This window comes from Chlorocebus sabaeus, chromosome 10 (genome assembly GCF_047675955.1).
Source record: "Chlorocebus sabaeus isolate Y175 chromosome 10, mChlSab1.0.hap1, whole genome shotgun sequence".
In the NCBI taxonomy this organism is placed as follows: Eukaryota; Metazoa; Chordata; class Mammalia; order Primates; family Cercopithecidae; genus Chlorocebus; species Chlorocebus sabaeus.
In genome coordinates, this window is record NC_132913.1 from 102,187,157 (window position 1) to 102,203,147 (window position 15,991).

At 33.8% G+C, this 15,991-nt stretch overlaps 1 protein-coding gene across 2 annotated transcripts in view; it reads right to left on the minus strand.

The window, feature by feature from the left end:
• Window positions 1–1,924: 1,924 nt before the first annotated feature.
• BARD1 (BRCA1 associated RING domain 1) overlaps window positions 1,925–15,991 on the minus strand; it is an 83,698-nt gene continuing 69,631 nt past the window's right edge. Inside the window, exons 10-11 of one of the 2 annotated variants that reach the window (XM_007966166.3) lie at window positions 4,473–4,570; window positions 1,925–3,112 (exon numbers count right to left, since the gene is read on the minus strand). In XM_007966166.3, the coding sequence (XP_007964357.1) occupies window positions 2,780–3,112; window positions 4,473–4,570 (431 nt within the window). In that variant the 3' untranslated portion in view covers window positions 1,925–2,779. The remainder of the gene's footprint in view (window positions 3,113–4,472; window positions 4,571–15,991) is intronic. The other variant, XM_007966167.3, reaches the window with a different exon arrangement.

Genomic DNA, 15,991 nt, shown 5'->3' on the forward strand with positions numbered 1-15,991 from the left:
TTTTTCCACACTGACTCAGGGAAACAATAACAGCTAATGCAGCCCCATTCCCACCCGTGAATCATCTTATTCCCACAGAAAACATCAAACCTCCCCAAATATCATCCTCTAGGCAGAGGTAACTTAACTATTAAATTCACAAAGCAGGTGCAAAAAAAAAAAGGACCAATGAAATAAAGGAAAAATTCTATTTACTGAAATTCAAGTAGCTAAACTACCTCTTAGGTGAAGTCAGTGAAAACCCTCACACATTGCTCATTTGCCCTTATTTCAATCATAATTCTAATATACTTCCCATCTGGTTTCTATTTTTCAGCAGGTCAAAAGAAAAAAAAAATTAAGTTAGATATGGTGAAGTATTAGCAGAGACAGAAAAATAGCTACAAAGTGGCGGCTGTCAAGGAAAAAGAGGAACAGCTACAAATTCAAGTAGAACTAGAAAACAGCCATGAGAATGTAGAAAAGCTACCAGCCTCTCACTTTTATAGAGACACAAAGGAATCAGTGTGTAATTGTTTCTTAATGATGATTCCCAACTATCAAAGTTATACTATATTCAGAATAATCTAAGGTAATAAAGTATCTAGTACATTTTAGAAATGCTTTTATTCAAAATTAATTAAAAAGTGTTATGTTCAAAATGATAAGATTTTGTTAGTTAATAGATTTCCTCACCAAGTCATGTTGGGCCTCATTCAACAGCACAGAATAAGCCAATTTTATACAAGACACAGATATATGGAAACACAAATAATTTTAATGATTTATGGTAAATAAGAAGGAAGCTTGAATCTATGATTGAAAAATAAAAATTACATATATATCTACACAGAGTGTACAATCACAAGTTTCAAGAGCTTAACACAAACTAACTGCTGTCAAAATAAATATTTAACAAAACAAAGATGAAACTGCTTAACAGTCAGGGAAAAACAACAAAAAGAAGGGAGGGGTGATAAACCAAGAAAATGAATGACAAAAACTGAGCAAGAGACCTCAAAGGTATCTTTACAAACAGGAATTCAGATGCAAGGAACAGACACAAACCTGTCTAAAATGTGACGTATGAGGCAATACAAAGTGACTTGAAGTCAGTTATAAATAAAAACTGACAACCAAAATCCCAGAGAGTCTTAAATTATTTAATCCAGACATTATCTAACCCCTCGGATTTTTGTTTGGTGCTATGGTGTTCGTCATTTTCCATCAGAATGAAATGTGGGACAAATGCATTACTGGTTGCAGAGAGTGTTTCAGAGCTAATTCACCCAGCAAGGTCAGGGTCAAAAGGTTATTTTGTTCATACAATATATTTCTTGATATGAAAAAAACAACATGTCCAAGAAAGAATTAAAGCAAAATGTATTTTCAAATGATAAACAGAATCTCAAACTTCCAAGTAAGTGCATCTTAAGATGTTGATGAACTTCAGATATTCTCAGTATTTTAAAACTAGGGATAGTCTATTCCAGTTGTTATCAAACTGTCCTCTTTTGTTCATAAGGAACCAAACTGGCAGGTCTCTCAGTGTCTCCTTCGCCAAGTCTTTAATTTTATAAGTATATTCAATGTCTAGGAAGGAATTATTAAAGAATTCTGCTTCTTAAAAAAATGTTTCAAAATAATCGAATGTATCCTTGTCGATTCGGGAATGAGAGCACACAGAGCAGAGTGACCTCCCCAGGTCTGGCCACTCTCACGTGGTATCCCGCCCACTCACTGAGGCCTTGCCTGTTTGATACTAGCAAGCCCTCCCCATGCCTACTTCTACACTTACTGTATGGCCTTTTGTATGATCTGGAAAAAATCTGTTGTAAATCAAGTAATCACCAACTTCTGCCTCCATGCCAACCTAAACACTTTTAAAAACTTTACAAAGGAAGAAACTAAGACCTTCAAAATTATTTTGCAAATACCAACAAGGTTTACCAGAAGACTGCTTTTTAATTTAAAGTAATGACGTTGGACTGACAATGTGCTAGATTGGTCAGACTTCTTAAAAAAAATACTGATATTAAAATGTGTTAGAGAAAATGCTCTAAGTATATATACATATGTAGTAGACAAACAGAGTTATATATTGATAGTTATAAGCAAATGTACAGAATAAAAATATATACCATTAGCCTAGTGTTGATTTTTACCACAAAAAAAAATGTTAAAGATTAAATCACGATTTCCTGATGAATATACAACATAAAAAACAGAGATAAAAGTGTAGAAACAGACAACAAAGTAAATTACAAGAAAAAAAATAAACACAATATAGGATAAAGACAATTGCAGATAGGAGAATTAAACACCTAAGGTGGTTGGTATATTTAGACCAAATACTCTCTTTGCAATAAAGCCAACATATTTGATAATATTCTCTGTTTACTTAAAAAAAATGGCAAGTTTTTTCACTGGTGGCAGGTATGGATTTTATTAAAGAATATTCAAAGACTCAAACAGTAATGATACCACTTGTCTATTTAACCAGGATTCTGGTGTCCTCTCATTAATCTTTGATACTCAATAATCTGAATAGAAAGACATGATGAATCAAAAAACATGCCAATTTTAAAAAGAAAAACCTTTAAAAGCAATCCCAGCATCTAAACGGTAAACACAACATGAATTCCTAATCTGGCATTAGACCCTTTTTTTTTTTTTAATTCAAAGACAAATATGAATGACTCTACCTATTTGTAAAAATGTGAAAAATTAAAAACAGTACAATGACTGGGCTCTCACAAACCGTGCAAGTTCAATTTGAAATGTTCATCTGGTACAATATTCAGCTGTCAAGAGGAAGCAACTCAAAGGACATCACACAGTCTATAAACCAGCTTGAAGGAGCCTTCCAGACTTTGCCCTGCCGAACCCTCTCTGGGTGATAATTAGACAAATCCTCATAGATGATATACTGCGTGCAGAAGCGCTGATCAGAATCGGGTCTTGCATGGTATGCGACTGTATTGATGGTCTGAGTCACGTCACTGTCTGGCTTGGGCTTTCTACTGAGGATCTGGCCCCCACCTGCAGTGACGAGCTTAATAAGGTTGTCCTTTGGATGGTGTTTGAAAGATCCCCCCAAATAGAAGTAGCATCCATCAAATAGCTTTGGCAACTGAAATAATGAGAAAACATTTGTTAAAGGCAGATCAAAATACTGTATTCAAAAACACTGCATATGAATGAGGAAAATAAAAATACACGTTGAGTATCCCTTACCTGAAACATTTGGACCAGAAGCATTTCAGATTCAGAAATATTTTGGGTTTTGGAAAATTTGCATATATATGAGATATCTTAAGGATGAGACTCAAGCCTAAACACAAAACTCATTTGTTTCTTGTACACTTCATGCACACAGCCTGAGGTAATTTTACACAATATTTTTAGTAATTTTGTGCATGTAACAAAATTTTGACCGTGTTCTGTGACCTGTCACATGAGGTCAGGTGTGGAATTTTCCACTTGTGGCATCATGTCAAAGTTCAAAAAGTTTTGGATTTTGGAGCATTTTGGATATTGGATTAGGGATGCTCAATCTGTAATAATTATGAGCAGCTAAGAAGCTACTTAATGAGGTGCTGGGACAAGTTAAATTTCAAGCATACTAACTGGATCAAGAAAAATACTTAGGCAAATAGGGGCTTCCTATTTACAATTTTTTTCCCTAAGATTCAGTCACCATTTTGGTTTCTTTTCACTCTTCTAAAATTTTAGATGTGTTTGGTATAAAGAAAACAAAAAAATGTTCATCAAACTTTTTTCATCACCCCACAATTCCTAGCTTTTATGAAATAGGCTCCAGAGACACAAGGCAAATGTAATTACAAGAGTAACATCTTTTCCATGGACTTTTATCCAGTTCTGCCCATCCACATTCAGATCCCTACACATTACCAACCTAAGGTCTCCAGGGCAGCCACCATGGGGGGTGTGCCCTCCACGGTTCCAGAAATGTATTCACGGGCACAACAGATTATTGTGCTGAGGCTAGGGATCCAATTAGCTATGAAACACACTTCTGTATGCTCACTGGAAATTTTAAAAAGTTTCATAATTCCCTTCTACGGAAATTTTCTTTGTCATTTCTAATATACATATATATATCAACAGGATAATGCAATATTATCCATTAAAACTACAATATGTGGCCATAAAGACATATGGTAACTAAATCCGAGCAGCAGCTGTAAGTCTTCTTCCAAGCTACTTCCTGTATCTGAGATTTACCTCCGATTCTGAAAGGTTTATGGGAATGTTCAAGATGCCAAAAATCCATTAACAGTATGAAATTATTACCTTCTGGATTTTACTGCTCATCGTGATCATCTTTCAGAATCAAGTGCTTGAAATAAGCACAATTAAAATTTTAATCAGTCACCTGTAGTTGTTGAAAGGGCAGAAGTTTTCCCTGATGGTGATAATAATAGTATGTCATAATAAGAACAATGAAAGTTGTAGTAAAAGAAAAATACCAGCTGTTCTCTGTTGAGCCTGCTTCTGTGTGGACCTTCAGGAATTTCATACTTTTCTTCCTGTTCACATACTTTTCTTCGTAGACATGCTTTTACCCCTGACAAAAACACAAGAATTAAAGCAAAATAAATATCAAGTTAGCATTACTTCTCTTTCATTAAAATTAAGCAATTTACCTAAGTGGTTTTTCTTCTTCATGGCAGTTTTTAAGTATTATTCTAAAATGCAAACAGAAATCTTACTTATGCCAAAACAAAACATAACACAATTGGTTTTCCATATAAAGAAAAGACTTAAAATATTCTTTCTTTGGAGGATTAAGCCATAAGTTAGTACTGAACACTAACTGTAATTTTAATCTCCTTTCTGAAAAACCTAAGCCAGGATACTATTTCAAACACACACACAAGTCTACATTTTCACTCATAGCAATTACCCAAATTTAAGGTGAATAAAAAGTCCATGATGCAGTCCTGCCCACAATAACCTAAACTGAGCACTTACCATCTATGCTGCTCATTTTGGCAGCTATATGTCTAATCGTCTGTTAAACTGTAAGTGATCTGACATGATGGAATGTGCTTTAGTCTACAGCACCTAGCTCAGCTAGCCACACAACAGGGGCTCAACAGTGCTTGCTAAAATAAACAAGCAGAGCTTGGGACAGGTTTGGAATGTGACAGGAACACAACTGAGGTCGCCAGTCTAGAGATGATTTGGTTGGGCTTTGCAGGAAAAAAAAAAGCATTCTTTTGATGGCTTGAGTAAGTCTGTTCACAGCTTCAGGTTAAAAAGCAAGATGCAATAGAGACAGCTCAGCCTGGCACTGTTTAGAGTCATTCCACTGCCTGGCACCTGGGTGGGGAAACCCTAAGTAGGGCCGCTGGCTGGCAGCCAGTACCAATTGTCTCGCTAGGCTCTAGAAATGAAAGGAACCCTTGGGATACCCAGGATCAATCATGAAGGACATGGTCAGCTTCAGCTAGAGACAACATCTTGGATAATGCCTGTTCACCAACAGGCGAGGGAACTGATGGCATGTATATATATATTTATTATGCTTCTGTTCTGATAGCATATAACTACTAAATTTGAGGTTTGGAGTTGAAGGACTTGGCTATCCCAATTACTTGTTCTGGAAGCTTCCTTGCCTATGGAAATAAAAAATGAAAACAGTGTTTTTCACCGGGCTTCTGTGGATACAATGCAAGAAGCATTCTATAAACTAGATACTATAATGAATTATCTTCATTATAAAAACAAACCTTCCATACAATTTCCTGTTTGTCTTTGAGGTTGTTTTGCTCAATATCTCATGTTATCACTGAGGGCAGAAACCATATATTATTCACTTATGCATTCTTCAGAATTTCATACACTCTCCCATAGAACAGGAGTTTAACAGCAGAGGGTATCGGGAAAGTTGGAACAATAACTCAGGTATCCCGTTCACTGTCTAGTGTTGTTAACACAAAGGAACAAAAGTTTTTTAAAATTCACTATGGACACAGTATTGATAGATTATATCCACACCAATAAAAATAAGTAACTGTATAGCACCTGTAAGAGTTCAGAGTTACACATAGTTTTGAATATCAAACTATTATATCCTGTTATCATTTGATATTTAATGGCTTAAAACGACCAGAAAAAAATCTATGGCTGCATAAACATATACTTTAGATCGAGGATTAGACATGTATGTTGGATATACTACAGTGTTTTGGAAACCTCTTGAAAAATGCTAGTGATAAAGTTCTGTCCAGCTGATCCCTACTTACTTCAACCGTAAATTGATTCCAACACAGGAGCGGAACCACTACTCGGCATGTGAACTCTGCATTTGCCTGTAAAAGGGCTCCTTTCTTGACTGAAGGGTGGCCAAGAACCAACAGTTAATCTGCTACCCAGAACTGTCCTGGGATTGCATCTACTACAAATTTAGATTCACTTGTGTATGAGTGAAACGTCTCTTGACCTACAATGATTTTTTTTTTTTTTTTGAGACAGAGTTGTACTGTCACCGAGGCTGGAGTGCAGTGGCATCATCTCGGCTCACTGCAAGCTCCGCCTCCTGGGTTCACACCATTCTCCTGCCTCAGCCTCGGGAGTAGCTGGGACTACAGGCGCTCACCACGCCCAGCTAATTTTTTTGTACTTTTAGTAGAGACAGGCTTTCATCGTGTTAGCCGGGATGGTCTTAATCTCCTGACCTCGTGATCCGCCCGCCTGCCTCGGCCTCCCTAAGTGCTGGGATTACAGGCGTGAGCCACCACACCTATAATGATTATCTTGAGAGCAAAAACTTATACTGGAGAAGATAAAGAAATGCAGTGTTTTCCAAGAGTAAGTAATGGTTCACTTTAGACTGACTCAAACTTGATGGTATAATCAGTTTTAAACTTGCTTCTTTATTACCCCACACTGACACAGTAACAAAACTTCATCGGATTACAGGAGTCAATCAGCAGAATTTGGAGTACGTGACAGAACTGAAAAAAACTGGTACTTTCTGGGGGAAAAAATGTGTTTGAGTCCTGTTTATAAAATGTTTTATTTATTCTAATCTTGTAATTTGAATTTTGAAAATACCCAGAATCAAATTACTTACGAGGTAGAAAAGACCCTGAAGAGCTAGTCCTACTTTCTTGTTTTATGGATTCGCACAGTCAAGTGCAGAAAGAGTGACTTGCTAAGATCACTAATAGCAAAGATAAAGTGAACCACTTCCTAAAGCAACAGACTTCCACATCGGTGCTCTTCCTATATCATATTTACAGGCCAAGTATCCCTTATCTGAAATGCTGGAAACCAGAAGTGTTTTAAAATTCAGTTTTGTTTTGGATATTGGAATATTTGCACATACATAATTAGGTATATCTTGGCAACAAGACCCAAGTCTAAAAAAGAAATTCATCTATGTTTCATATACACTTTATACAGATAAAACATATATGAAGATAATTTTATATACTATCTTTAATAATTTTGTGCATAAAACAAAGTTGTGTCTGCGTTTAGACTGTGAGCCATCATATGAGGTCAAGTGTGTCATGCTGGCACTCAAATAGTTTAGTATTTTACAGCATTTTGGATTTTCAGATTAGGAATGCTCAAACTGTGTTAAACACCTATTATGTACAAGAGAAGTCATAATCTCTTGCCTAAGAAGAAAATCCTGCTGTTTCCTGTCACTTTATTTCAATAATCTAATCCTGAACTTTCATTAATATTAGAATGCTCTATCTCAGACTGCCTAATTTTAAATGAAATTTTATTGCTTTATTTTCCTCTATCAACAAGCAATCCATTATCAAATTTAATTTTTCAAGCACATTTAAAATTACGTCCATGTTTTAAAGATATTAAGGATGCCACTGAGATAATCTCAAATCATGGTATATATAATAACAAAGAAAACTTCCTACTCTTGTCCAGAAATTCTAAGAACTTCATATTATGTAACTTTCTGTTACAAAGTCAATTAAAGAACAAAGGTCAATAGTTCATACATAGACAAACATGAGAAGATTCATTCTTCAGATTCAGCTTTTCCCTCTTTTTCTATTTAAAATGGCTAACCTTTCAAAGAGTAACAAATTTGGGAGCAGATTTGATTGTCAGAAAAATAATAAAATATTCTTTTATATTTTGCATTTATTTCAAATGTTAAAAGCAAAGATAATAGGCTTTTTGAAAAAATGTTTGAATGCACAGTTGTTTCTGAAAATGGAGGACCAATATATCTTAAATATTAAAAAAATAAAATATTCTGGAAGTATTAATGATTTACATGTATTAGTGAAGTGGTATTCAAAAATACTAATAAAGCAGGAAATAATACACAGCCAGAGTTTTAGTCATTTATAGCTCTTGTTAAACAAAAATGAAACGGCAATATTAAATATGAAAAGAAAAAGTAGAATATCATTAACAAAATATGGAATAAGTTGTTCCATTGTTACTTCCCTGGGTTTGAACTGTAGAACCTGAGAATTTATTTGATTGTATATAAGTTTATTTTACACCTGTAAATACTGACAGACAGAACTCTCTTCTTATAAATTGTTATTAATAGAGAACCATGAGAGCAGCATCATTTTATAAAAACTATGAATGCTATGTTACCTAATATTCATCCAATGAGCAAAATACTTTACTATAGATTGAATGTGTACATTGTGCAGTGCTCTGAAAACTTTAATTTTTCCATAATGTAGAATAAAACACTCATAAATCATAAGGCCTAACCAATCCAATGCTAAAAATCACACACCAATATTTTCTGGTCAAAGGAGAAAAAAAAAAAATTCTTAAAATAATAATTTATTCTATTCTGTTTTCTTTTTACTTTTCTAACTTTAAATGACCAAGGACACAACTGTTTGTTCTAAGAAAAGATCCTGATCAAAATTACTGTGATGGTAACAGCTACTAAAAGTACTTGTACCCTTCCCCAAATACAGCATGAGTAGTATAGCCAATGCTCATTATCTGCAGTAGTTATGTTCTATAAAGATGCTATGAACACCGAATTAGTGAATAATGAACCACTGCTGTTAAAGGAAATACAGGTTTATGTTTCTGTGAGCCTGTGGTTCCAGCATTTTCATCAACTGATCAATACTTTGTTTTATGTGTGTTTCTGTTTATACACATTATTTATTGTATACTGTTGACTCATTAACATTAAACTTAGCACCAGCAGTACTACAATTAACACCTTAACAAAGCTTATCTAACACAGTATTTAATATTTTCCCTGAAAGGCACATCACAATCTTCTTGAGCTTAGACACATAAAACAGCACTTCAGCACTACATTATGAGGCCATTTTAAATAATAAAATAATCAACAAAAATACAAAAATGCAAAAAACATGGCATCAATAGACTGTGAAAGGGCCACTTGTTTACAGTGTGAGAGCTGGAAAAAGGAGGCAAGTATCACCTTGTTTGACCTCAGCTGGGGACACACTTGTTTGGCAACTAAAGTTCTTCACTACTCTGTACATGTCTACAAAAGCACTGTGAGTATTGATTTGGGGATTACAAGAAAAATTTTAGCAAGTAAGAAAACTCACAAACACAGAATCCACGAACAATGAGGATTTACTGTATATTACTTCCAATTCAGGGGAGGGAACTGAAACGCTAAGAAGTTAACTTGCTTAAAGCTATTCAGCCATTAAGTGGCAGAATGTGAATCTGAACCTAAATCTGCTTAGTTTTCTAAAGGCTGTGTATTTCACACTGGAATATAACTTAGTGGTACACAAGATAAACTTTGGGTATTATCTTAGCTTGATGTGAATATGTCAAATGCTTAAAAGCTGCTTGAATTGAGAGTTCCAAGATGTTGTTTATTATAAAAAAGGTCAGAAGCAGAAGACTAACAACTGAGTACTCCATCTCTCCAAAAGCAGAGGTTTGTCAAGAGACCGAGTCTTTCCTGAATTGGGTCGTTAATGCATATTCAACTTCAACATTCACACTCAGGACATCTATAATTACCCATCATGTCAATCTTAATTTGTTAGTTTTATCTGTGCTTTATTTGGCACTCATCTCTCTCTCCCCCATTGTTTTTAATATAAAAATCATATTCACCCAAGTTTGCTCAGCTGAGTTTCTGAATCTTTTAATTTTAAATTATCATAAATGTGCTTTGAAAATTGTGTTTTACATATAATAAAAATTATACTCTAAAAAGGGCATAAATTTTAATAAGCACTCACTGAATTAAAAACTACCCTTCTAATAAAGCTAATATAAAATATTAAATTTATTATATATTGAAAATGAGACTCAAAATTCTTGACTGGGTCAAAATACCAAACTAGAAGTCCTGCCAGTGTGCTGGAATTATGTCATATATTGTTTCTATATTAAAGATCAAACCAAAAACCATCAGGAATCCAGTGAAATGGTTAACTCAAATTCACTATATGTAAATTTTTAAATTTTCCTAATTACATAAGCAGGTATTCCGCTTCCCAAATCTACTCCCCTTCCCAAATCTCCTTCCCAATGATACCTGCGGAGCGTTCATAATTGTATCTTTAACTGAATATGGTGGCACAGAAAGCCAAGGACTGAACACTTCTATGATATCTCCTGTATCAAATGAATGGCTAATGTCTAATTGCAGAATTAAGTAGGCTGTGCTTACGTCAGCTGCTTCTCCATTTTATGGGTTTATTTGACTATTTACAAGAAATACATTAAAATGACATCTGTTGCTCCTGACAACGTGCTGGCATTAGTCAATCAACAGAATTTAACCTTAATAGATACTAGAATTCAATAAGCATGGCATCAAGAAAAATGACATGGCAGATACCAACAGGGCAGCATGGTACTTCAATGGGAAGGAGCCAGTGTAAGTCTTAATTCATTAAGTATTCAGTTTCATGAGAGTTGTGTGGTAAGTTTCTGTCAAGTAAGGCAAATCCAGTGCTCTAATTATAATGATTGAGTTAAACAAATACACTCCTCTAATATGCTTTTACTCCAAGCAACAGTTTGCAAAATTCTTATGTCATCTAAGACCAACTAAGGAAGAATGAAAGTAGGTCTTTTTCTTTTCCTGAAAACAAAGGAAGTTTCCAGGTCTATAACTACATTTGAATGGTGGCAAAGTGCTTTGTTAAGAGTTGCTGTCATAGCATAGAAAATCTCAAGAATTTTTTCAAAGCTGGGAGCGACATCTACTCCAAGGATTGTGACTCAAATGCCTACAAAAGCCAAGTAGATTACATAAATGTGTGAAGAACCTGGTGTGAAGGGGTAGGAAGCTATGGAGACTGTAACAAACATCATACCTAAATATATAAAATTTAATTATGTTAGAAAAAAAACACAGACATTGTATTTCCTTCAGCCCTCAGAGTCCTCAGTCTACCGATTTGAAACTTCTGATGCTTTGTCTAATCAACCTTTTATAGATAAGGAAACTTAAGTCCCAAGAGATTTAAGTGGCTTTCTCAGTGACATAACTGAGATGAGAACTGAAATATCCTACATGTCACAGATCAAGTTTTTTTCCTTAATCTTTATTCTTAGTTGGATCAATGTGTTTACTCAATCTGACATGCTAAGGTTGCTACTCTCTAACTTGTACCTTGTGAGTTTCAGAATGATGACATACTCCATAGACATTACCATAGTTACAAGTTCATATCAACTTCCTACTGAACCTTTTTTAAGACAAATCAATTGAGTTGATTTACTAAAAAGTAAAATAAGAATGAAATGCTTTAAAATAAACTTTCAGCAATTCAAATGGTGATGCTTTGTCTAATCAACCTCTTTTATAGATAAGGAAACTTAAGTCCCAAGAGATTCAATGCAATGGAAGAATCTACCAGCCAAACATTACTTAATTAACCCAAGCCTAAATAATGACTAACATTTTAAGATTTTATTTATAGAATAAAAGTTAAGCAATCTGCAGCAATAATTTTTAACCTATTTTCCATTTAAAACACACATCTTAAGATTTAAACTATTTTATATTTGTAATAAACAGTTAATAAAGTCCATAATTATTCCATCAGTTTAGTAGAAAATAAACTCTTATACTTCCTTTTGAAGAAAAAAAAAAGCAAAAAATACAAATACAAGACCACATTTTAGTTAGTTTTCTTGGCTAATAATTTCCTTACTAAAATTACCTTGCATGGATCAGTTGTTATTTATGTAAACATAACTTTTGCATAGGCCAGAATGATACATACTTGAAAATGTGTCAAGCCACTATCCTTATAAAATGTATGCTTTATTTCATCTTTGTTACTTTTCATATGTTCCTTTATAGTTGAAGGTTTGGACTGAAGCTATCACTTTGCAGAAACAAAGGATGAACTACTTATCTATTAAAACTAAGAGATCCTTTTAGCCCAGATGTATTCCTGATCATGTTCTCCATTTCATGTAAGCTTTCCTTTTCCCTGAGATCTTAATACTTTTTTAACAGAGGTAAGCAGCCCCATTCCTAAAGTACTGATTAACCCAAAGTAATTAACTCAAAGTCATTAAGGTAGCTCTGTCTACCTTAGCAAAGCCTGGAATTTTTGCATAATAATGAAGCTTATGAATTCCAGGGCTACAACACTTTTCTATAAAGAAACTTCTACTGTACAGAAGGTATTCTTTTATTCTAAATTGCTAATAACCACTCTCTCCTCCTACCTCATAAAAGCATATACATCAATGGATGTATGTTTCTATTTTAGCTGCATGGACCACTGATGATGGTCATGGATTTATATTAAGCTTACTTTTCCTATAATAAGAAAAGATAATACAAATAAAAGGAAATTTAAAAAAGGAAGGGTGTTCCTGAATCCACAGTTAAACAAAAATGATGAGAGAATATAATGAAGGTGGAAGAAAACTTCAAAATGGAGATCTGCTAAATGCCCAAAGGAGGAGACGATTATTAACTCTGCATGGAAAGCCCTACGTAGAATTTTCTCACTCTTCAAATCCCAGAGTAGTAAACAGATCTACATTTTAAAGAATTTTTAGGCCAGACCTGGTGGCTCGCACTTGTAATCCTAGCACTTTAGGAGGGCAAGGCAGGAAGATTGTTTGAAACCAGGAGTTCAAGAACAGCCTGGGCAAGAAAGTGAGATCTCTGCCTCAACTAAAAAGAAAAAAGGAAATTAGCCAGGTATGGTGGTGAGTGCCTGTAGTTCCAGCTACTCAGGGGGCTGAAGCAGGAGGATCACTTGAACCCAGGAGTTCATGGCTGCAGAGAGCTACGACTGCACCACTGTACTCCAGCCTGTGTGACAGAGTGAGGAAGGGAAAAAACGGTTGTTATTCTTCTGGAATTAATGGCTATTTGTAACTGAAATAGCTATGGGAATCAGAATTAACCACTCTTAGTCAATACAAAATATCCTAAAAAAAAAAAAAAATTAAAATACAGAATCAAACATCACTACTCCATATGAAAACAAATGTTCTAATAAAATATGTCATTAGATCTAAACTAGGGATGTTTAAACAAGGGATGTGTGTCACTCAAGATAACAGTATATAAGTAAAATAAACATTACAGAATTTCCTTCTGATTCTATTAAAAATCGACACCCAGACTGTAGAAGCAAAACAACTGTTTTGCAAATGACTCTATTTTAGACTTTTTAGTCAAGCAGACTATAACAGCACTAAACTTTAGCAAAAAGGGAAATCACAATAGGCAGCCTACAACAATGACAGAAATGAAAAAACAGTAGCATACTATCACTACAATTTCGGAAAAACTGAAGTAAAAGAACAGAGAAATGAGTTTGAAATTTGAAACTTCCATGGCCAAAAGTGAAAGGACAATGAAATAAAGGCTGAAAATATAAAATAAAGGCTAAATGTTCCCATTTAAGATGTGAGATATCTCATTAAATACTGTTGCGGGTCATTAAATCCTGGCTCCATATAAATATCATTTAGCAATTATTTATTTTTTGACATTTTAGTAAAAATTCTAGCTATCAGCATATTTATATGTAGAAATATATTTCTGCACATGACAATATGTGTAATTCGCTATTTTACTTAATGCATTGAGAAGCAGGTCAAATTCTATTGCAAAAATATATTATTATTTCATAAATTTTTCTTAGGCAAAACTTGGTATCAATCCTAAGACCTTATATTATGAACAATATCAAAATACCAAAATAGTCTGTCTCTTTTATGATGAATAATATCAAAATTATCTGTCTCTATATAGGTATGGTTAAAAACCCGTCTAATGTCCCAAAATTGTCCTATTAGTAAACTCATGCTCAGTGTTCTTTTGAAGTCATATATTAAAAGTTCAAATTTTTATGTAAAGATGTCTGTTCTGATTAGGGCAATCACCATATTCAAATGTATTTGCTGGGTATGCATTAAACAGGTATAAGACCTGGTGTATCAGACAGGAGGAATAAATACATGTAGGTTTGAATTTCCCTAATTAAGACCAAAGCTCTTCCCTATTCAATGAATCTTTAGAAAAGTGAAAATACTTCCAATTATTACAACTTGAAAATTTGAAGGCATTAATTTATTCCTAGAGACCTTAAATTTGATCTAACTGGCACACATTATTTTTAAAACTGTTATAAACAAATAGTCCTCTTCAGTAACCCACCAATTTACTGTTGTTTCTCTTTGATTTTTTTTTTTACCCACATGCATGCACACATTTATATATTCTTGAAAGTGAAGATATAATTATTTGATGTGTTTAAAATCTAAACAATTCCATTTTTCATAATATTTTAGTCTTAATATTTATCATATAAAATATGAATTTTTTCCAGAGAATATCTTCAAGCATTTCAGAATTTTCCTAATCTTTCATATGTAGGTTATATTCCCTACTTCTTGCTATTAGAAGTAAACTGCAAATACTCTTTCTTTCTTCTGTATTTCTTGCATAGGGTAAATTGTCAGAACTGGGACTATTAGATCAAAGGATGTTAATTTTTTTTTATTCTTAGACAATCTTTGGTGGTGGAGGCCTTCTGTAGCATAAAGTTGCCTAATCAATCTTAATTTATAGGAATGTTTTGGTACTTTTTTTTATAATTAGCAAAGTTCGTATAGAATAAAAATTGTATTTAATTTTAAAATTCCACAGTACTCTCGGTATCCATTTAAAGAAGAAAACTTGTTAGAATTTGTTTGAAAAGAATTAATGTGTTAGCCTGATTATGAGGTTATTACTTAAATGATGATGTAATGATTATCTTCTAGGGTCCATCTCGCCTCAGCTAAAACAAAAATGAAAAAACACTCAATTTAGCCCTTCGCCATCTCACAGACATAAATCCAGCGTAAAATGTCTGGCACATTCCTTCAGTAATTCCCTTAGGTACTGGGGAATTTTACAATGTCTATAGCTGCAATTTTATTTAAACTTAGATGAGAGTGGAGAAGAGAGAAAGATTATTAAAGAAAAGATGACAGCAATCTGTTCTCCCCTTCATAATGAGATAAGAAAAGAAGATGCAGAATTCAATTTCTTTTAGAAAAAAGGCTAAGACAGAAAAAAAATTTGAAAGAAGTATACCAAAAGAACAGGTCAGTAGAAAACATTTTATCTTGGCCTAGTTTGCATCTTTAGGATACAGTTTCATCTTACTTATACTCTAAGAGATTAGTAAGATGATTTATTTATATACCTTACATTCTTTTATTCTTATCACCTCTTTAATACGAAAATCACCCTTGTATAAGGGTGGTTACTAATGGCCTGTGAGAAATTAGCACCCAAACTAGGGCTAAAGTAGAGTCTCCCTCACCAATTTGATGTTGAAGAAGGGACTTTTCTTATCTATAGCTCCTATTTCTGTAAAATATAAAATAAACATCATTCTGTAAAATATCTGTAAAAGAAATATAAGATAGACTGGATGGTCTGTAAAATTATGGCTTAGTCTCAGAATCTTCATGCTAAGTTCATTAATTGTGGCACTGTAAGATATTCTGCATAAACAATGTAGGAAAATAAGATATT